This window comes from Fulmarus glacialis, unplaced genomic scaffold, assembly GCF_000690835.1.
Source record: "Fulmarus glacialis isolate BGI_N327 unplaced genomic scaffold, ASM69083v1 scaffold17958, whole genome shotgun sequence".
NCBI classification, from domain to species: Eukaryota; Metazoa; Chordata; class Aves; order Procellariiformes; family Procellariidae; genus Fulmarus; species Fulmarus glacialis.
Window position 1 is genome coordinate 6198 of NW_009227762.1, and position 22291 is coordinate 28488.

The following is a 22291-nucleotide window of genomic DNA, read 5'->3' on the forward strand; positions in this document are numbered from 1 at the left end:
CCCGGAGCCACCCTCTGGCTCTGCCAGCCTGCCCATGCCCTCTGCAAGGTGGCTTTTCCTATCCCCATCCCCAGCATGTCCATACAGCACAGCCCAGAAGGGACGAGCTCTTCCAGCCTGCCAGGGGCACGCAACTGATACCACGTTCTCCACCATCCCCAAGCAGCGGTTTTACCCGTCCTCTGGAGGTCCCTGGGGTTTATCACCACACCAGAGACAAGGACAAAAACAAAAGTAGTAGCAGGGATGCCACATGTCTCGGGCAGCAGATATGTCTTGCAGGATCCAGTGGGGAAACACCTTGCAGGTCACCCTACCCAGAGCTAGCAGGGTGCTGGGGGGAGTGCAGTGAGAGAGGAATAGCCCCCCCAGCCCAGCATCAGCCCCACGTGCCCGCGCACCATCGAGAAGCACTAAGATGGGGCAACACCATCCTCCAAGCATTCCCCAACTGCTCCCCTCCAAAACTAGGGACTCCTTTCTCTCTGTGGGCTGGGAAGCAGATTTCCTCCTTAGGTCCATCTCAGAGACACCCAGCACACCCCCCCCACCACTCCCCAAGCCAAGCCCAGCCCAGCTATCAGCCCCAACTTGACCAGTCGTAGCCAGAGACACCCAGGGCCCATGAGCCCTCCACGGCCCAGCATCCCCTCAGGAAAGAAGAGCCCTGGGGCTGGACTCCAGGGCTTGAAGGGGTTCAAAGCCCTGCCGGTTTCCCCAAAAGCCAGTATGTAGGGATCTGAGGAAGTTTAAAGATGGACAAAGCCTTCAGGATGAGGAGAGCAGGGAAGGTCACGACTCACCGCAGATTTGGGGCTCCCATGGCTCCAGGTCTGCTTCCTGAACAAAGAGGATCTGAAACCTTTTTCTAGAGCGTGACAGAGGCTCCCACCCAGACAGCCCCATGGCTATCTTTTCACCACTCTTATTAGCCAGACACAGTAGACCACAGCCCAAAAGCCCTGCTCAAAAAAGTCTGGCTCCATCCCTCTCCAAGCCATAGGAGGCACCAAACCTGGTGCTTGGCACTGATCGAACACTGCTTTTCTTCCGACCTTGGGGAAAGCTGTAGCCTTAAAGAGGACAAACTCCACACCCCAGCCAGCTCGCTCCCTTCAAGGCTGAGCAAGAGGAACCAGTGCTGAGTTCCTCCAAATCTCAACCACGGTGGCAGCGGGAGGAGAGAAACAGCCTCCCAGGGAAGGACTCTTCCACGGCGCACTTGCAAAGCATATTTAAGGGTGAACACAGCAGGACTGCAGGATTTTTAGATTTAATAGCAAGCCTGCACTCATCATACCAGCTTAGATGCGGGGCATCAGAGGCGGGAAGTGGGCGAGCACATGAAATAGCAGAGGTGGACGCGACGTGCAGCCGGGCACAACAACAGGACTAAAGCCCTAAGTGATGTCATCTGCAAGAAGCTAAATGTGCTGTGGATAAAAGGAGACTGCAACTAGTATTTCAGCCTTGCCTTGCAAGGCTATTTTTGCTTAGATTGCCAAAATGTAATTACAACTAAATCCCCCCTAACAAATACTGGAGAGCAGCAGGGGAGAGTTGTATTTAAAAGGAATTTTAAGTAGCAGCCGTAGTAGTACCTGATCACAGTGGGGAAAAGTGCGCCTGGAAAAAAACATTTGGTTGAGAGCTGGTGACAAACAAGTGGCAAGAGCAGGAATAGGACCATGGGGTCTTGAAAAACACAGAGAGGGAGAACTGCCCTGCTCCCTGCCCAGCCAGGTGCCAGCAGGCACAAACTGCCTGACCATGGGGAGCAGTTAGTCATCGCTGTCAGTGCGCTGAATGTTTCTAGAGGCAGCCTAGGACTGACACCCTCAATGTGGAAAACAAACCCTTCAGAAGACTGAGTATCTTAAACTGTTTTCTCTGCCAGTCCTGGCTGCTTTCAGTCTAGGCTCCAATAATAACATGAGGAATTTGCAATTGGAGCCACGAGGCTGAAAGTCTCCCGGTCCCCACAGCCGGTAATTGTCCCAGACATGGGCCGCTAGTTCTGCGGTCGTGACCAAATTGGCCCAAGCAGCCCCTTCTCCTGGGGGACTGCACAGAGCACGTAGGGCAAGAGGTATGCCCCATCTCTGGCCACAGCTTCCCCTCCTGGGCCCCATGCAAAGGCTCCATTAAAAACGAAAGGCAATTGTGCGCTTCCCCAAGGAAAAGGGAAAAAGGCTGGAGGGAAAAGGGGAAAAGGCTGGAGCTGTTAATGAGTACAATTAGCATTGTAGTCAAGCAGAATCAGAGGAAATAATTAGCTCCTATTGTTTCTGTGGCATCCGAATTGCAGCCATGCTGGCTTTCCAGGCAACAACCCATCAGTCTAGCCTCACCCCAGAGGACAGGAGACAGGGGGTCGCTTGCAGCCCCTCTTCTGGTCACAGCTTTCATGCAGCTGTAAGTGGCAGCCTGGGCCATTGCCATCTTCTGCTACACCCACTGCAGGTCCAGTTTTCCAGATGGCCGGAGACTTGCAAACCTCAGTGCACTCCAGAAGCATGCATGGCCCTGCATTCAGCCTTCCCTTGGATCCAACATGGGGCAGCACTGCTGGCTCTCCACCAAGACAGCCAGAGCCAAGGCAACTAAGTGAGACCAAACATCTCTTTGTCCTAGTTTAAGGGAAGCTTGCATCCCTCTCCCCAACAAATAGGGCTGGATGCAAGGCACTGCTAACCAGGGAGTATGAAGAAGGGGCAAAGACAAAGCAAGCATCTCATTTTTTAAGCAAGATGTTACACCTCTAACTACTCTGCCCATATAACTCCACAACTACAGCAAAGTTTGGCCACCACTGGCACTTGGGGTGCTTTGCTGCTTCATGTAGGTCGGCAGCTCAGGGGAAGATGCTTTATGGAGCTCGCAGAAGCAGGCCTGGGGTCTTGCCACAGCCTAGAGAAATACCATGCCATTGATTTTTAGACAGAGTCAAAAAAAAGAGAGACTGAAAGAAACAAAGAGACCCAATAATTTATTGGCAGAGCTGAAAGGGGGCATTTGAAAACCATAGGGCTGACTCTCAACTGGGAAGCTCCTCCCAGCTGCAGAGAGATTTATAATACTGGTATCCCTCAGCAAAAGGCTCTGACGTTGAGGCAGAATCCCAGAGATCCTGCATGCCGTGTAGAGAAAGAGAGGAAAGTGCTGCAAGATGCGGCCCCAAGGGCACACTGCTAATTGAAAGGTTGGCCTCCCGCCCATTGCTAAAAAAAAGTTTGTGTATGACAAAATCAGCCTCTATTGTCACCGCTGCTGGAGGGCTTCAGATGGATCCTTCCTCCAAGGAGGAGTGCGAGAGAGTGGCCCATGAGTCCCTTCAGAGGTCAGAGGGCACTGGTGGAGACCTCTCAGTGCTTTCAACATGGAGAGAGGAGCTTAGTGCCAACTCTTGTTCTCACAATGTGATTTTTGTGTTTCGAAAGCTTGAATTATCCCTGGAAAACAGAGGGAAGAAAGAGGTTAAAGGTGTGCATTCCTTCAGATCACAGCATGCCCCCGTTCCACCCACCATGGCTACAAGTGTTGCCATCCCAGTATGTTACTCAAACCAATGCTCATTAAACCTCCTAAGCAGATCTGCTTTCTAACTAGAGACTTTTCACATAAGTCAACCTGCTGCTTCAGAACACTTGGAACACAGGGAGATTCTGGTTCATCCCCATTCATCAGGAAGAAAAAAGTGTCATCTCCTGTGAGCAAAGCATATGATAGACTCTGGAAACCTCCCTGATAGATTGTGGTGTTTAAAAAACTTGCAAGATCTCTTCCTTCCCAAACATTTGCCCTCAGGGATTCTGCTTGGAGCACAAATACACCGTCAGTCCAACCTCCTCCTGTCTCTGTCCCTCGTATTTAGGCTCCTTTTGTCATGCTGTCAACAAGTTTAGCTCTCTGGTCTCTCCGACATTAAAAGAATATCTAATTTGAAAAGAACATTTCCCTCAAGTTTAAATAGAAGAGTTTCTTCAGCAGCTTTTACTCACATGAGTACAGCCACGTGAGTCACAGGGGCTACTGACAAAGAAAGGACTGCTGGTCCACAACCTTCATTTGTACAGTCTTGTGGCACATGGCAGCAATTGAAGATGGGGCAGGTTACACAAACCTGTGTTAATGCTTACTGCTAGCCTGTGAGCAGCAGCAATAGGCAAAGCATATTTACACATTAATAGAAAGGTGGTGTGTTTTTTTAAACTCAAATGGAAATAAATGAGATTACAATTATTTTGAGAGGATAGGTTTGGCAGCTCTTCCCTTAACAGGGAACAAACCAAACACCTAGGGATGCCCCAGCACATATCACACCAAATCAGCAGACCTGTGTTGAAGAGCAAAGGTAGCAGCTTCAGAAGCAAGGTGATCTGCAGGACTGTAAAATCCTGCTTAAACTCTTGAGCTAGCATTGTGTGCTGCTAAGAGCTGCACGGTAGCTGTTACATCACAGCACAGTGCATGCTGGAACACCTCCAGGAGGTGGGCTGGAGGAGCAGAAGGAAGTAAAAAAATCACTCTTTAGAGAGTTAAACAAGTTACTCTGCTATGACATGACAGCAAAAACCATGCTGGAGGCCATCTGCAGAAGACTGGGGTTCACCTTTGCACTTGCCAGCAAAGCAGGCTGTGCTGCCATTTGGGAACATGATTCAGGATTCATTAACTGGATTCCGGTTAATTTGCAACAATGGTTTGGCTTTCTATCCCATACTGTACTTTCACCCGTGCCATCTACCTCAGGAGGACAGCACGCTTTCATTAGCTTTTTCTCAGACAGGTTTCTACATTTCCCCTCCTTTCACCTTTATCGGGGTGCCCCAGGCCCTCTGCTCACCACTAGTCTCCTTGCTCAGCATAGGTAACCGAATACAGTTGAGAGCTAAATCAACTCTGTCACTGTTTTCCTACACACTTGGCACATTTACTGCCTTCTGAGACTGGTATTTCATGAAGTGAGCTGGTTTCCTCTTCTGGAAGGTCACTTGAATGTCATCAAACAATAACAACACTGCTAGGTGCCTGTGTAACATTTTGTAACCATTGATCCTCACAAAAACCCAAATCTGTGAGGAAAGATAGGTATTATTTTCACCCATGACTTCAGAGCAAGCTATGAGAACACTGCTTGCCCAAAGCTGTGGAGGGAGGTTTTGGGCTCCCAAGAGGCCCCTCGGAGCTTGGCTGTGTTGGAGCAGCTACATACCACCACGGAGTGGGAACCGGGCAACATAATGCTTCCTTCCAGCGGGTTCCTCTGCTCTGGCACTTGGCAATGCAGCGATCCCACTTGGCTACAACCAAACACAGCTTTCATTGCCAGGCCTCCTGCTAGCCCTTTTTAAGAAAAGGGCCTGCCATCAGGGAAATGGGCACTGGAGGGGAAAAACAATCTGAGCTGCGAAGCTCACAACAGCTCTGAGCTCACCTTGGCTATTTTCTCTGCACATGGTTGGTTGCCACCACCAGAAGTAGCAGGTGGTTTCATTTCATTAGCCACAGCATTATTATTTCTAAATACAGTAGCTACTGTGTGTCCTTCCTGAACAAGCTTTTATTGACAGACTAATTTATTCTGCTCCAGCCCACTGTCAAGAGCAAAGGCACGTATGCCAAGCTCCAGGCGCCTCTCTCAGTGTCCATCACATGGATGTGCTTAGCATTCATTTACCACTCCGTATCTGCTGACAGTCAACCCTAAGCAACAGACCCAAGCTGAAGACATACCTCTCAGCCTCCTGGGACCAGGTCTGGGATAAAAGTGCCTTGCGCAGAGGAAGGACACATTAGCAAAACAGCACACAGCATCACAATAGAAAATGCTGCGTGAATGGAGACCATGGTGAATGTTGGTGTCTTTGATCAAAAAAAATTTAAAAAATCATTTTGACCTTTGGGAAAGAGCCAGTAGCAGAATGGACCCACCACCAGGCCCATAAGGCAAGAGAACATGCCAGCCCACAGGAGGAGGGTTGGAAGCTGAGAGGTATGCCATGAAGTCACATAGGAAGAAAGATGAGGCCCTACCCTGGGTGTGACAGAGGGAGGGGGAGCGTTCGATCAGCGGCCACTGCTGTTCACCAGGCCATGAAACTCCTCCCAGGCCCTGGCAAGCCAGAGGGAAAAAAAAAATGAAACAAAAAATAAAAAAAAACAGCACTTCAGATCAAAGGCTTCTTAACTTTTAACGAGAGCAGAAACATTCAATGGCGTTTGAAAGGCACTTGTCTTCAGAGAGCAAGGCAATATTCTCTGATAGCCCTAGTGGATAGAAGCATCCTTAAAACCCAGCCAAACATCTGACAGTGCAAGGCAGCTTTAACGTTCTGCACAGACATGAAGCTTTCTCGCTGGCTGCTGGTGATATAGCCACATTAATACCCAGAGACAGGTATGACCTTCCCAGTCACAAATGGAATATCCATTTCCTGTTGCTAATAAAATAGCCGATGTTACGTCTTTCTGGAGGATTATCATGTTCCTTGGCTGGTTAAACTCAGCCAGTTACTGGCCTCATGCTTCACCACATACCTGCGTATGTAGTAATCCCGCCAAAAGGGGCTTCTTTTAATGCCACATGGCTTAGTTATTACGAAATTCTTTGATCAGGTGGCAGAATCCAATTGTTATTAGAAAGTCTCATTTCCTATTGCAAACCTGCATTGTTAATGACAACCCAGTAAAAACATTACAGCTATTTGAAATGAAAATGTTTTCAGATAAGTTAGAGGGACAGGCCTAACGCTGCATTCCCTGGTGGAGAATGTTACTGACGGACGAAGCTAGCAGACTGAAAAATTGCTGTCTGTTTTACAAAGGCAGCATACTGAAAGCCCTCTCAGGGAAAAGATGCCGAGGTTAATGTGAACATGACTATTATCTTCTGGGATCAGAGACATCAAAGAACCTCATAGTTCCCATTCCCAGCCAAACAGTGCTGGTGCGTACAGCACACACCAAGACTTTTACTGAACCTGCAGAGTCCCATGAAGCTGGAGGGACCTTAAAGGGAATCCAGGTCAGTCATAAACCCAGACTACCCTGCAGATTTTGTTGCTGGTACTCAGCAGCTACTTCACATCTTGTTTTCTGCATTGCCTCATTAGGCCATTGCAACACAACAGGAGAGTCTAGAAATGGGAATCCTGTATTAGTCAGCATCTGTGCCAAAAGCAGACCACCAGCCTGGCTCTTAACCTGAGCCTCAGAGTCAAGCTCCCAATCAGCAGTTGCAAAAGCAGCTCAGGTGTCATATGCTCTTGCCCAGCAAAGTCATAGCCCAAATAAACACAGAGTATACTGGCAGAGTGCCTGTTACGTGCACTCTGCAAAACTGTACACCACATACAAGACCACAGTCTTGCTGTGAACGCCACAAAGAGGGCACAAGCAAGAAGCTTGTCACTGTGGTGTACAGCTTGGAATTCGTGACACTGCCTTCCAGGCCACAGGACAGCAAATCCCTCTTTCGAAAGTGCTGAAGGTGAAATCCTAAAGATCACTGACTTCAGCACCACCAGTACAAGCCTGATGAGCGGCAAAACACTCCAGTTCTTCCCAGTTCAAAACTGCTTTGAGAAAACTTCCAGGAAGCAACTAAATCTCCACAGTCCCCCAAGGCACAGGCTGCTGTGAACTACCAAGGTGATCAGCTGGTCTAAGAGAGCCCTTATCTATGGCTGGTTAGGTTTTCTCCTCAGTCTCCCTCCATCCATGGTAGCTCAAAATCCTCCTGATCTTGACTAGGATGGACAAGTGAGTAACAGTCATCCATGGGAGTCCGAAAGCTACATGGTATCTCTAGCTGACTGTCAGACATGAGCCCTTGAAGCCAAAGGAAATGTGAGGGAGAAAGACAGCAAACGGTGCTGTAGATGCCACAGGACAGCACACTGGACACAGCTGTGGTGCATCAGTACGCCAGGTCAGGTCTGCAATTCAGCTTGTAGTACAGCAGTATGCTGCTGGCAGGAGAGAAAACCACAAGTGGCTCATTCTAAGCAAGGCAGCAGCACAGAGCCCCTAAATGGGAACTTTCCCCCCAAGTCTCCCCAGACATAGCACCCTTCAAGGCCACAAGGCCAAGAAGTCTTCCAGAGAAAGGACAACTGCCCATGTCACCCAGTCACCACATGATTCTAGACACTGGGTACAACTGCCTCCCTCCAGAAGAAAGTTAGGGGGAAGAGAAACTCTGAAGCCCTCTTAGCTGCTGAATACAGGTTGGAAAGCTATGAAAATTCTCCAGCCTTGTCAAAAAGTCTCTACCTTCATGTCTTCCCTCCAACCTCCAATGTCTTGTATTTCTACCACATCTCCATCACCCATAATCACATCTTCTCTCCTTCCTCTCCCACAGTTCTCCCCAAACTCCTAACTTCTGATCTCTGCAGAAGGGACACAAGGGCAGATTATTTGTCAACATAATCGATAATTTGTTACCCCTTTCAAACCAAGGAGTTCCCTGTTCCAACATCCCAATAACATCATGCACACAGTCCTTCAGCTGCCAAGTCCTTCTCACAGACATAGAGAAAAGCTCTTCCAGCCAAGAATTTTTAAGCCAAGACCCTCATACATATTATAGTACTAATTACTCCAACTATCTGCTGACTTGACTGAAAAAATCCACCAGGATGTGTCTGCCCTAATGTAGCTAAACTATGCTAGCAGAGCAAACTGCTCTCCATTTCGTACCGAACAAGGCTGCCAGTTAATTTCGTCTGGCAGAATCTTTACGACCTGTGACGTGCCAAAGGCACAGTGCCAGATAGTCTAAGAGGTTATTTTTATGTATAGACATTTTTAGTACCTTATTGCTATACTGTCTGCACAGTGATCAGATACTCAGTGAATTGATCCCCAACACTTAGGTTATTCCCATTGAACAGATGGGAAATGGAAACATTAGCAGGCTAAATAAAGCCAGCCAGAGCTGTTCTTCCACACTCATTCCTGACCCACAACTATTGAAACTTCCCACCTTCTCCCCCACTGCCGAGGGTTCAGGGCCCAGGCAGGGCTCCCTTTATCCCCATCAAGTAAGTTGAAGAAAAAAAATGCAAAAAGGAGCTACTATCGGAGACTCCAGCAAAAAGAGGAAGAGCAGCCACAGCCACTTCAAGGGACTTTCCAAATCACCATTGTGCAAGCAGCACTAGCTGTTTTCTCCAACCACCCTCAATCTTTAAGTCCTAGCAGTTCCCCTTCAGTATTTCTCTGTGCAGCCCTGCCGCCTTACAATCTCCTTCCCCAGCTAAAAAAGGAGACAGAGAGCTCATAGTGCATGCTACCCTCACAATAGTCACCAAGGTCTGTCCCTTCCGCCAGCTGCGTGCAATCTCCCAGCACACTGACCACTCACTCTGCAGGTATGGTGTCCAGAGCAGCACAGCCTCTTCCTGGGTGCTCCCCATGTTCTGTCAGAGTGTTTAGGATTTGTTCAAAGCCAGTCAAGAACTTTGTGACAGGCCTGAAAACTAATAGCTTTAAAAAATCTAGGGTATTCTTCTAGCTTGAAATAATTCTTTCGCATATCTGGCAGCATCTGTAGCAAAGGCAAATAGGAAAGCCATCACGACTTTGAAATGAACACATATGAACTGACCTCCTTGAAAAGAAACATGAAATAAATAGGTTATAGTCACTTCTTTGGTAAGAGACAGGCCACCAAGATAAAGAAGCCTTTTACAAAGTCACAGACACTTCTGAATAAAGTATACTACAGTGACAGAGAATGAATCAATGAATCCATCATTTCAAAGCCCAGGTCTACGGAAGTGCTCTTAGACTTGCAGCACCTGGAAACATTACTGGAATTGGAGAATGGAGTGATAAATGAATTAAGCCAGTATTGCAGAGACTCAGGAGAAGAGGACAGCTATCAGATCTGGAACCTCACCGCTCTCCTCTAGCTTTTATTCCTGCTCTCAGACTTGAAGGAATGAGGGTGAAACAACGCAGCTCTCTAGAGCTGGCAAGACCCAAGGCAACCTGCCTCCCACTAACAGGCATAGGACAGTGTGTATGGGTCCCATCTGCAAACCACCTAACTTCAGACAAGGTTAACCCTGCCCACACCATTTAAGATACAGTCAAAGACAAAGATGACACAACTAGGACAGCAGCATTGAGGACTTCTCCTAAGGTTTTGGAAATTAGCAAGCAAATGGAAACCAGTGCTATAAAAACGTAACAGTTACAGAATTAGCTCTGATGTAACAACAAGGGAGACTTCTCACAAGCACCCCTCCACCAGCTTACTGTCTCACAAACACTGATCATCTTGCCCAACACCTGCCACTTCTATGGGGATTTCTTTTCCTCATTCCTCACTTTTTTGTCATTCCTCACTTTTTTTGTCCTGAGAACCTTGCCCCTGCAGTTTTCTTACAGTGCATACCCTTATTCCCTCCACAGGATATCTGCTTATTTCCTAGCTAAAATACAGTCTGAGGCCATTTCCTCCAACTGCCTGCAGTGAAATGAACCCAGTGCCAGTCCTACTAAGATCAACTATTCTTCTCATTTACTCGAGCCGTCCCATTAGTTATCAGTGGTGACTTTGAAAGGAAAGGATAGTTTTATACCCTGCTCAGCTCTCACTGCAGCAGGCACTTACAAGTAACTGAAGCTTTGTTTTCAGAAAAAGCAGCCTTGCTTTAGAGCTTAGAGGACGATCCATAAAGTCACACAGCAACCAAAAATATTTCCAGACCAGCCCACTCAGTGGCAGCCTGCTGTATGGCCACAGGTCTGGTCTCTCCTGGCATATGAGGCAACGCTGTTGAATTTGCCTGGGATTCCTGGATGGTACTGCAGGCAAGAGCTCTCACACAGGAGGTGGTCACTGACCACACAGTTACCAGTGCAGGAAAGAAAGGCTGATAACGCCAGGCAGGGCAAAGGTGTATGCAAGACAGCCAAGCACTTCACACTTCAATGCTCAAAAATCAAACTTTACAGTGGTCACTTCCTCTCCACCCTTCTCCCAACTACAGGTTCACCTACTACAGATACCCGAATATTTTCAGTGGCTTCACTGAGACATGACCAGGCTGTGCCTAGCAATATTCTGCTTTCAAAAAAAGCACAGTGCACCTCCTAAGGCAGCAAAAAGTAAGAGGTCATTGTTTTTAATTCCAAACCACAGGGAGTGCCACTGTCACATAACCCACTGTCACTTCTGGACCACGTCACCTCCAAGGTTAGCAACGCTGATGAGCAGAACCTATTAAGTGGTTCACTACATCCGAGTGCACCTCTCTCAGTCCACGTCTGAGGGAACAAAGAGAAGCGATTTCTCTCCAGCTACTGAAACAAGGTAGCCCACAAAATGTCACATATGTTCTTTTCAGGTGCTCAGCACTGTAACATCTAAGGTACTATAAATCCCCTGGAATTAAGCAGCGTCCAAGAGATTGCTCCAGTTCTTCTAGCAAGATTGGAAATTAATACAGACTAGGCTGACCCTTCCACTCCCTGGGATTTAGGCAGCTTGTCAATATCACAAGCAAGAGAAAGGACAAACACAGGAAAATTGCAATGAAAGATCTGCTTATCTAGCTAAATGCACAAGCCCCACCACTGAGAGCAGAAAGGACAGAATGCAGAACAGCTCCTTGGAATAGCTGTGAAGCAACAGATACTTTTCAAACGCAGTTTGGCAGCACCACCGCTTTCTGAAACAAAGGGGGCTGCAGCCTCACTGACAACTCATGAAAAATGGTGTCTAAAAATGAGTTAATATGAAATGCATCATCACAAAAGGAATATATAAAACCTGAAACACAGGGCTCAGGTTCCACAGTGAGGGGCATGCTAGCAATTTCTACAGAAGCGTTCATTTACAGTGTGTCAAAAGCTAATCCAGGTCAATTCACTACCCAAAAGTCAAGGTTTTCAGAAACGCCTGTTCTTTTCTTGCTAAGCGTGCTCCCTTCCCTGAAGCACAATCAATGCCAATCAAACCCTGCACATGAGCAGAGCTCTAGTGGAGAGATGCAGCCCATACAAATGAAAAATGCCACAAGCCCCCCTAGAAAGGCAGCCCTGACAAAGCCTACAGCACGGCTCTTCCATTAGAGCCTTTCATAAAACACAGCCAGAGTGTGAATATAGAGTGCTGGCTAGAAAGCCCTCCCGAGTCATAAATCACATGGTACATGCGCAGCATAAGTGGAGTTTATTCATGACGGACAGCATTTCAACAGGGCTTGATAGATGGGTGAGGAAAAGGAGCCAGACTTTATGGAGGATAGAACTAGTTACACAAGAGATTCTTCATTAGTAAGAGAACCTTAATGATATGAAGCATAGCCAAACAGAGTCAGACTGAAAGCTGGGGCTGTCCTGCTCTTCTCTGTCAACGAAGCAGGCACCGTTACCTCTCTGCAGCTGCTGCCGCTTGCTGCCTGCTGGTACCAGGCGAGAAAGGCACAAGAAGTCGTTCCATGCGTCACTACACAGAAACTCCACTGACAAGCAGTTCTGCTCTGAATTTACACCAACACCATTAGAAGGCAATGTTGGACAGCACTCCAATCAGGCTGCTGCAGCTGAAGCGAGGCAATGGAAGAAAAGAGCTCTCATGATCCCCTACATGGCGGAAGGTTAATTGCTTAGATCTACCTCACTAGGACACCATCAACCAACTCCTGGCTATCCCTCCTACCCACAGAAAAATAAGTGGGAGACAAGCCAGTCCACTCCTATTTAAGAATTGCTCCCAGCTGTAATCTGAGCTACTAAAGTTGATTCCTCAAACACCTGTTATTCTTGGACAAGCTCATTTTGCACCATACATCAGCAGCACAAAATGAAACTTTGATGCTATGCAGGAAGAGAGGGCAGCAAGCACTGCATGTTACACTGTTGTAGGGAAGTAAGACCACAATATGGGATGCACCATCACTCAAGGACTGCCACCTGCCAGAGTAACAACAGTTACAGACAACGTTACAGCAGCATTCTCTGTCCTAGGAAGTGCTGGTGGCGATAGCTTATAAGGGAAAGGCCGCATCATTTCCATTCTAAACTTGCTACGTGAACCACCATCACCACAGCTTCGGACAGCTGGCTCAGGACACAGCTTTCCACAAACACCTTCCTCCTCTCACCACAAAGCCGCATCACCACAGTCCGCAGTCTGCTACTGCTGAACAGGAGTAAAACACCCTGTTATGTGTCCACATGAGCACGCTGCTATCTCATAACATGGACAGAGAGTCGATAGTGCCCTCTCCTGGCAAAAAGTGCATGAGAAGTGTTACTGGCAAAATCATGAATACAAGATTTCAACAACAGAAGTGGGAACTTTCAGAAACCAAAGCTGCCTAGCAAAGATTCAGTTTAATAATAATAATTTCTTCTTCCCATCTCTTTCCCACGCACACAGGAGGGAGGGCCACTAGATGCCTACAGGCAGTTTAAACAAGACCTCTGTATTATTGCTAGCGACCCACACTCAAAATTGGCCACAACTGGAAGCTAGCTGTCTGCTAAAAACAGGATTGATCTCACCAAACTGTTTGACAGCACACTGATAACAGGGTGATTATGTGGAAAGGACAAGCTAGCATAATGAAAGGAAGTCATGAAAGGTACTTGCACCCCTGATTACGGGCTAGATTAGAAAGCTCACTGCTCTATCAATGTCTTTTTAATTTGTTTCACTTCTTTTTCTGAGTACACCTTTTCAAGTGTTAATTTAACCAATATGACCTAATCAGCATATTGGTTTATAATACGCTTAAGAAAAAAAGAAAAAAAAATTACATTATTCTCCTCTAACCAATATCTATATATGCAATTTTTCGTCACTTCGCGGGAAATAAAAGTCACCGTGAATGGCCTGGTATGGTAAGCTATAATAGGTTTATTTAAAAATACAGCTGTCCTCTCTGTGTACCGTGATCTTCTAGTCTTGTTAAAGAGCCTCTGTCACCAGGGCCTGGAAGACTTAATATACGACGTTTATTATGATTAGAAATCATTTGTACAGCACTGTAAATTCACACAACGCTTTCCCAAGACCATTTATAAGTCTAATGGCACTATAAATCCCTGTTAGCTTCCGCACTTTATTCCCCAGAATCTCTATTTATTCAAATGATCTTGTCCCCCCCACTGCAATCTTGTCTTTGAATACTTCAAGCCACAGTCCCACACTGGGCTGCACATCTCCCAAGTGACAGGCTGGGTGGATTGCTAACGAAGCCCTGGACTATACGCTTCAAAAAAATAAGGTTTTACTATTAGAACCAAACGTCCCTAACAACAGCACAATAACGACACAGATATTTGGCTTTCAAAGTGCATTGGCAACAATTGCTGCTGTTTGTATTACTGTTCGCAGTGAACAGCCCCAACGCACATGAGCACTTCTCTCAATTTTTGCGATCTGCATTAAATTGCTCAAGCACGCATGCAACCAGCAGCAGGCCCTCCCCCTGCCACCACACGTACTTGATGCTATCGGTGTGTGTTTTATATTCCATGATGGTGTTGGGAGGTAGGTTGAGCACTCTTCGTAACGTATCGCGTATCCGAGCTGTTGTGGCCTGGTCGCTGGCTGTCTTGTTCCATATCGAGATAATATCCTCCTACAGAATAGCATGTGAGGGGTAAGCAGATGGTACTTTTTGTAGCCCCGCCAAATGGAAGTACATGCCAATTCTCAGAAGTGCTTACCTGGAATCGGACAGAGACGACTGCCCCACAGATTTCTTCCCCCACCATAAACTGTTCTCCCAACATTGCCAGAATGAGATTCTCCCAGCATCGTGACGCTAAGCCCTTTCGCAGACGGATTATCCATTTACCACCATTTTTGTTGGCATCATCCTAGGAAGAGGGGCAAGAAATTGATTTGTTTTCTGCTAGCTGTTTTTCTGCTTCCCACAAGACAGCAGAGCCACAGACAGGAGCAGATATTGATTGGGTGGGGCAAGGGACAGAATGGAGGTATTTTCAAGCAAAAGCATTTTGCTTCTCCCCCATACAAGCAGAGACAGAGGTATATCACTTACTTTAAATACAAAGTATTTGAAACAATGACTCTAAGTGTTCCAGACGAAGCTCTATGCACTGAAGACTTGAGCTCTAGTGTTTTGATCCCACTAGCAAAGACTAACACCAGCCTACCAATCTGCCCACAAAGCCAGAGGCAAGGACACTAAAACTATTCCTAAACCTGAGACTGATTCTCCCTTTGTCTAATCCCCTGTATATGTACTTCTGCTTGTAAAACAGGAAAAATCCCTCACCACAGAACATGGAAAGCAGGGAAGGAGTTTGCAAAGTGATATTTAAATGCAAGTGAAAAGTTGAAAAACACTTTCCTTCCACACTTCCAGGAATTGGCTCACAAGTTGTGTTAACACAGAAACGACCAGTCCGTTCTCTGGGAACCAGTGACATTACCACACATCATACAGCTGGATGTTTGTTCCAAACTGTGGCGACCCAGGGAAATAACCAAAAACGAGGGGAGAGAGTAAAGAAAAAATTTATGCTAAGCAGCCAGTCCGTCACCTCAATATTGTGATTCCATATGTTGCACCTGAAAAAGAGCTGAAAACTGCTACAGACTCCCCTGCTTCACAGAACTCACACCTACGTCAAACAGCAGCTCCTCCTCTGTACAGAACACTGTGGCATTCTCTTGTACAACACTGTAGCTGGGGTAGCTTACAAGGTGAGTGGGGGGAAAAATTCCATCCAAAGCCAGAAAGAGAGGTAGGAACAAGTCAAAGAGGGGCAGTTAGGAAGGGAAAGGGAAGACAGGTCTAGGATAGAAACAGAGAAGAACAAAGGATAACTCAGATGGGATTGCACAACACAGGACATCCCTGGCCAAATCACTAGTAATCCCCTCTGCCAAGCTGGGACACACCTTAAAGATGCTAGGCAAGGCAGCCCAACCCTTCTTAATAAAACAAAGTTAACTTTATTTTAGCCTTAGAGCTTCTTTAGGGCTCAGATAAAACTAAACATCTGTGTGCTCTCAGACACAGCAAGTGCTAATGAAGCAATCCTGAGCAAACGTGGAAGTGCCAGCATAACAGCAGCATTCACCAGACTCCTAGTTTTCAGGTATGAGCTAAAGCCTGTACTGAAAGGGGAAGGCATCAGCTCTGGATAAACCTCAAAGCATGACAGCAGCCACATGCACGGTGAAGAATCCAAATCAACACAGGTTCTAGGAATGTGGCATACTCCCATGAGATGCAAACTACTTTCTAATTAAGTGTCCTTGTTTTCCAAGTTGTGAACATCACACACTTAAGAATTAAGCCATCTAGGCTTCAGGCTTTAAGCAGGGAGTTGGGTTTAACTCCTCAAACTCTCCACAATGTCTAATGGGGGTCAGAAGAGAAAATGGTATTGCTCAAAGTATTTCAAAGGTGGTTTAAGCAGGTTCAAGGCTAGAAAGAGAACAGTGATTGGGAGGCAGATGCTGTACTGTGTGTTTTATGGTTATTGTTAGTTTTCTTTCAGGTTAAACAAGCTTCGGTTCAGTCAAGCATTTGATTTCCCTTTACCAGAATAATAATGATCTGCAGCCCAGTAAATCACCAAGGAACATTATGCTTAGTGCTCCTCACTTTACGCAGAAAAGGCACAGATGGATCCAGACAAAGATCAGAGCTACATACATGCATATATGTGCCTACAAGAATGACAGTAAGTAAGGATTAGTTTGGAGGAGAAAGGAGCAGAAACAAAGCAATCAGCAAAGGGAAGGCCAGCAGCAGGATCCCAGGTCCTCTTCTATAAATACAAGGGAGTGGGGCCAGAAGTAGAAAAACAATCTCTCCACCCCCATCTTAAAATGGCTACAGGGAAATGCTTTATAGAAATTCTGGTATCATTAACTTGCGGAGTCTCTGGTTCACACATTATCAGAGCAGCTAGCTCACTAGGAGTCCGAAGAGGATTAAACATTTTATATAAATTGTATTTGCAGTAACTGGTTATAAAACACCTTGCTTAAAATAATTGCCAACTAGGGTCACATATAAATTTCTCAGGACCAAGCAGCATAATTAGGTACTTCAGAGCAACACATAAAATCCTCATATTGCGAATGGTATTGGTCATTGCTGGAAGCAGGCCAGGAACTGGAAGAATGATTGCTGGGCAAAGATTTTTTTTTCTTTTTTAATAGATTTAGATAGGAATGAACAGAAGCAAACTAAGTGCCCTGGAACAAAAAAAGCAAATGAAGGGCTAAGTTTTCTTTCCGTCTCCAGCTCTACGTACAGCTGTAGGCTTTTAACCATATGCACCTCTTCCTTCCTTGTCTGAAAAAGGAGGATTGGTTTCTTATAAGCTTTGCTGAATTCCACTTACAGAGGTCCAGCCCTTCTAGAGGAAAGCCCCACACTGCTGTCACTGGACAAAGCTATAATAAGGGGCAAGTGTCTATACTAGGAGACACAGAGCTTAGCTGGGGTTCCCCCTTCGTTGGGCCCCAAGCAACGTGGCCCAGAGATCCTCTGGACGCACAGGCAAAGGCAGTTCGGCAACCTTTGGGGGAGTGCAGCTAGCAACTCCCTGCATCTTCCTTCTCCTCAGCCAGCAGGTCATAAGACTGCTAGGTTACATGGGACAGAGTTCTGAGGACAAGTTTACAGGAAACCCAGAAGAAAGGACTGCACCCTAGAGAAGGCTGGAGTGCCATTTAATGACAAGTCCCTTCACCGTAGAAGGTTCCCTCCAGAATATCTGGGAAAATACCAAGGCAGAAGTGAGAGCTCTAACTTACCTCCCACATGGGTTTGATCCCCTCTTTGAAAAGATGGAAGTCACTATGACCTGTCAGGTCCCCAGGACGTACCATGTGACTGTAAAACCGCCAGAACTGCTCCACCTGCAATGACATGAACCACACAATGAGGCTGCCCAAACTGTTCACAGCCAGGATTCCTACAGAAACAGGCTTCCCCTTCTATATCAGCTGGCCAGAGCCACCTTCCCCTCTTCTGTTCTACTGTCTTGTCACAAGACAAGAAGATTAGGATACCCAGAAGGCAGCAGTAGGATCAGAGCTTGGGTGCCTGTTTCTGACTGGCTCCATTACCAGATGACCACTTGAAATATTCAACAGGTGCCTCCAAAGTCACTTGGTGTTTGTCTGAAGAAATCTGTGGTAAGATAACTGCTGCTCTGGAGAACAGTTCCGAACATATCTTGTAAATCCTACTGCCCAAACTTTCAATTGGTAGATATGTGTCAAGTGCATCAGCTACAGCCAGGCCTCTCTACACTACACGCATTAGCCCTGAATTAACCACTGCTCTTTGCAATCGTGGAGCCTGCAGGAGCCTCCAAATGAAACATTTTTTGTATTTAATTTTCCAGGTTTTAAGACAAAACACACATTCTGATGCTCGTTTAAGATCTTAAGGCACCATTCAGAACTTTTATTTAAATACCTCTTACTTCCTTTTACAATCTGCTATGGTATACTTCGGCCACTTCACTTTGACCAGTTTCTATTCTGGCACCTCTGTGCCTACTTCAGACAGTCTGGCCGGAAGGCAAGGGAATAATCTTTTCTAATTCTTAAAAATAACATATTTATCCTTTGAGATTCTCTGGATGAGAAAGGATTTTAAAGAGGCTGGATCTTTAAAACAAAACAAGGCACTGGAAGAGATTATACTAATTACTGTATTTTACTTAGTCTTACTTACTACTTAGTAAGACAATAGCTATTAAGCAGACCAGCAGCAAAGTCGGAGGGGTTAGACACCATCCCAAGTACTTTATCAGAGACTTTAATGACTTGGTCAGCACTTGGAATTCTGCTCCAATCTCTGACCTCTGCCATCCAAGCAGGAATTTGCTTTTATAGCCAATAAAATTATGAACCAAGACTGAGGTGGGGTCAGAAGCAATCTATTTTTGTCAGACACATCCAAATGCAGTGTGGAAATTAAATTCTTACACCGAGTGAATATGCCCTCTAGTGGTTAGCATTTAAAAGCTTTTAGAGCTTTCTACTGAAAAGCAAAGAATACATCGGAACCCAGATTTAGGCTCAGACAATTCTTTCTGAAGCTTGTTCTTCCTCCTCCTTAAACAGAATCTGGAACCAAACACATTATCAGATCTGCTGGCCAGTCTCTCTCCATCCTAACTGAACTCTAGCACTTCCAACCTGCAATAGCAACCACAAAGTCTTTGCAGCAAAAGGCAGACAATAGAATCTGTGAAGTTTTTTCCTCTAAGGAGCTAAAAATCAATGTTAAGTCTACACTGATTTAACAGACTGAAAAGTTATTGCCAGATCATCATGTAGCAGCCACATTTTTCATTCACTGAACTGAAAGTACTTGCTCACACAGGGGAACAGGAGCAGTAACCACCCATGATGATAGGCTTAGAGCTATTCTTCCCACTCTTATCCTGTGTGGATGCAATAACACAACCCAGCTGCTTGGACAGGCATATTTTTGCAGCCTCCAGAAGGGATAAAGGGATGTTGTTACGAATTCTCACATTACAGAAGATAGAGATTTACCAGTGGGCAAAATTAAGGGGACCCTGGCAAGGGACCCTGGCAAATCTGGACAAAATACTAGATTTAAAAAAAAAAAAAAAAAGACAGTCTCGTCAACAGAATTCCCAGCCTTGAGAATGGTATTGTATGTGATGCTTCTACAATGGAGATATGTTTTGCTTATGTATCTTGGGATCTTAATGACAGTTTTACACTGCCAGTACCACGCAACAACACAACACTGCCTTTCTGGGATACGCTCAATTTATTCCAGGAATAAACAACCACAAAGAGTGGAAGGGGAAAGGGAGAGCAGTTTGCCTTTTAATAAACTTCACTGCAACACCAAACTGCACCTCAGTCATCACTTCCAGACAGGCAACAGACAACAGGCCACCAGCTGCTTGTATATACAGCATGCCAGATGCTTGTTCCAAACACAGTCTTTGTGGTGGAAATATGGGCAGGGGGGAAGTGTCGGGGAGGGACTGTACAGTCTTTGCTTCACACCTACGTTGCATCCAGAAAAGCTGTTCCTTTCTTCTCTTGCTTACCTGTCAAGTTCTGCTCCAGCTAGCAGATTTAAGCTGCATGGGAGTTCTTTCCATTTTCTATTGTTATTCCAGCTACCACCATTACTGCAGGCACAGATGTCTAGCACAGGGCAGAGGAGAACTGCTTAAGACATGTCACCTGCTGTAGGTAATTCAAGAACTCACATGTAAGTCATGGCAAATCACTCGCTCTCCTCTGTTCCTGACAACAAGAGCACAGCCTGCATGTGCATACACCTAGCACACAGGGAGTAAGCCAGCCACGATGACCACGCCATGCCTAAGTGACACAAAGACAACAGGGATATACTCACGGAGGCAAAGGTGCCAATCTGTTTGATGTTCTGTTCATAACTCTGCGAGCTGGTAGGCCTCCCGGGTGTTCGTCTGGAGTACCAGAAGGTGTAATTATACTGCAAGGGGTGCTCAGCTGGCCCTGGGACAACAGCCTGCAGAACAGAAAAGCTTGCTTACCCCTTATACACTCCTCTAAAGGGGGAGTGGGAAAAGTTACATTCACAGCATCAGAAGTCCACATGTTCCTGCCCTCACAGACTATGAAACAAACAACTGATCCTCATTTTTACAGAAAAATACTATCTCTGTTAATTGTCTGAAACGGACCATTAGGCTAACAGCAGCTGACTACTTCAAAGAATATTAGAAATTTGCAGTGCAGGGATAGGTAAGGAAATACTAACTTAAACTCAGGAGAGCATCACAAAAAAAGCAACCCTCGTAATTACTAGAGGCAGTATTACTAAATTTTCCTTTAGTCCTTAACTGTTCCTATCTCAAAGGAAAAAAGACAAACAAACTAAAAAGGGCAACACAAGAGTTTTAACTTTTTCAAATTAAGGAAAAAAAAAAAAAGACAGTCTCCTCCTCTGGGAAGAACAAAAACCATTTATACTAAACCATGATTCAAAAGCAATTATAACTCTTTGGTGACACCAACTCCCTTAAGCAACCAACACCCTAACACTCTGGGAGGATTAGTCTGTCTTAGAACTCGTTATGTCAGCTTTGGCAGAACCCATCGCTAGCAGTAGGCAGTGATCATTTTTCAATTTCCACAACATCCATTTCTGATTAAGAAGACTTCTAATGAGCATAAAAGAGGCTAACGAGAACTCGTTACCCAAGAGTCAAAACTGACAGAAAAAAAAATCCCCCAAAAGCCCTCATCTTGTATCACTTGATGTTGTTAAAGGAGTAACTAGGGTTTAAATCTCTACTCTCCTCTTGTATATGGTAAGTTTATAAGGATTGCATTACTTTAGACAGAATAGGTTTCCTAAGTTCAAGATAAAAAAACCCAGGATGGATATATGCCTTCTTAACTAGGCTACGCTACACTCACAGAGACCTGTCTTAAGAGTTATTTCATCAGTAGCACAAACACAGCCTGGTAAACCAACTGCAAATCCACACGCTCTAAAAAAATTGTTTAAATAAACCTTTATTTCTCATTTCTATTCAAAAGCCTAGCAGAGCACTAGCTGCATTTGTGAAGGGAGCATTCACCTCTCAGATTATACACTTCCAAAAACTACGTCAAATTATTCACATGCTAACGTAGCTCCTCTGTCTTCATTACAACAGTAACAGTGCATTAAGCAACCACAGCCGACCAAGACATATTTTCCTTATCCCTGAACTGAGGACTGACTCTCTAGCACACCCACATCATGCCCTAGCAAAGGAATACAGGTGCCAGCACCGTACCTTCCTCTTGGTAGTACTCTGTGGTTTCTCTCGATCATTCTTTTCCTTCTCACTGTCTTTCTGTGTGTTATTCTCCTCATTCTGGTCATGGTCTCCACTATCATCATCTTTCAGTCTGACAAAGAAAAAGAACAAAGAACGTGAGTCTTGTATCTCGCAGATGAAAAGTTTCATACCAAGCCCCAGTAGTCTCTGCTTCTAAGCACCCCCGTGGTACAAGGCCATCAGTGTTTGACAACCCACACAGTAAAAACTACTACTACTTTACATGTCCAGACCCCATAACAGGCATCTTAGACACACACTTTTAAGCAGAAGCGCGCAACAAAATGCCTTTTTAGAATAAACTCAAGCAGTTCATACTAGATACTGATCTGCCACAGAAAACCCCAAATACTTATTAGGGTCCCTAACTACTCAGGAGGCAAACATGGAGACCCCTCACTGTAACTTTGCTGACTCTCTCCCACCCAGCTCCCCACGCCCCTAA

The 22291-nt window shown here is 45.7% G+C and overlaps 2 protein-coding genes across 2 annotated transcripts in view; one reads left to right on the plus strand and one right to left on the minus strand.

Moving 5' to 3' along the window:
* CHRNG (cholinergic receptor, nicotinic, gamma (muscle)) overlaps positions 1-2914 on the plus strand; it is a gene marked incomplete at its 5' end in the record, with an annotated part of 9004 nt that extends 6090 nt beyond the window's left edge. The window contains one exon of the mRNA XM_009583272.1: positions 2846-2914. Within this exon, the coding sequence (XP_009581567.1) occupies positions 2846-2914 (69 nt within the window). The remainder of the gene's footprint in view (positions 1-2845) is intronic.
* Positions 2915-2967: 53 nt separating this feature from the next.
* Positions 2968-21916, minus strand: EIF4E2 (eukaryotic translation initiation factor 4E family member 2; the record flags this gene model as incomplete). The annotated part of the gene is made up of 6 exons (XM_009583271.1): positions 2968-3452; positions 14476-14612; positions 14701-14853; positions 17780-17884; positions 20388-20522; positions 21802-21916. Coding segments are annotated over 6 exons (685 nt in total), but the record flags the coding sequence as incomplete, so codon positions are not given.
* Positions 21917-22291: the final 375 nt, after the last annotated feature.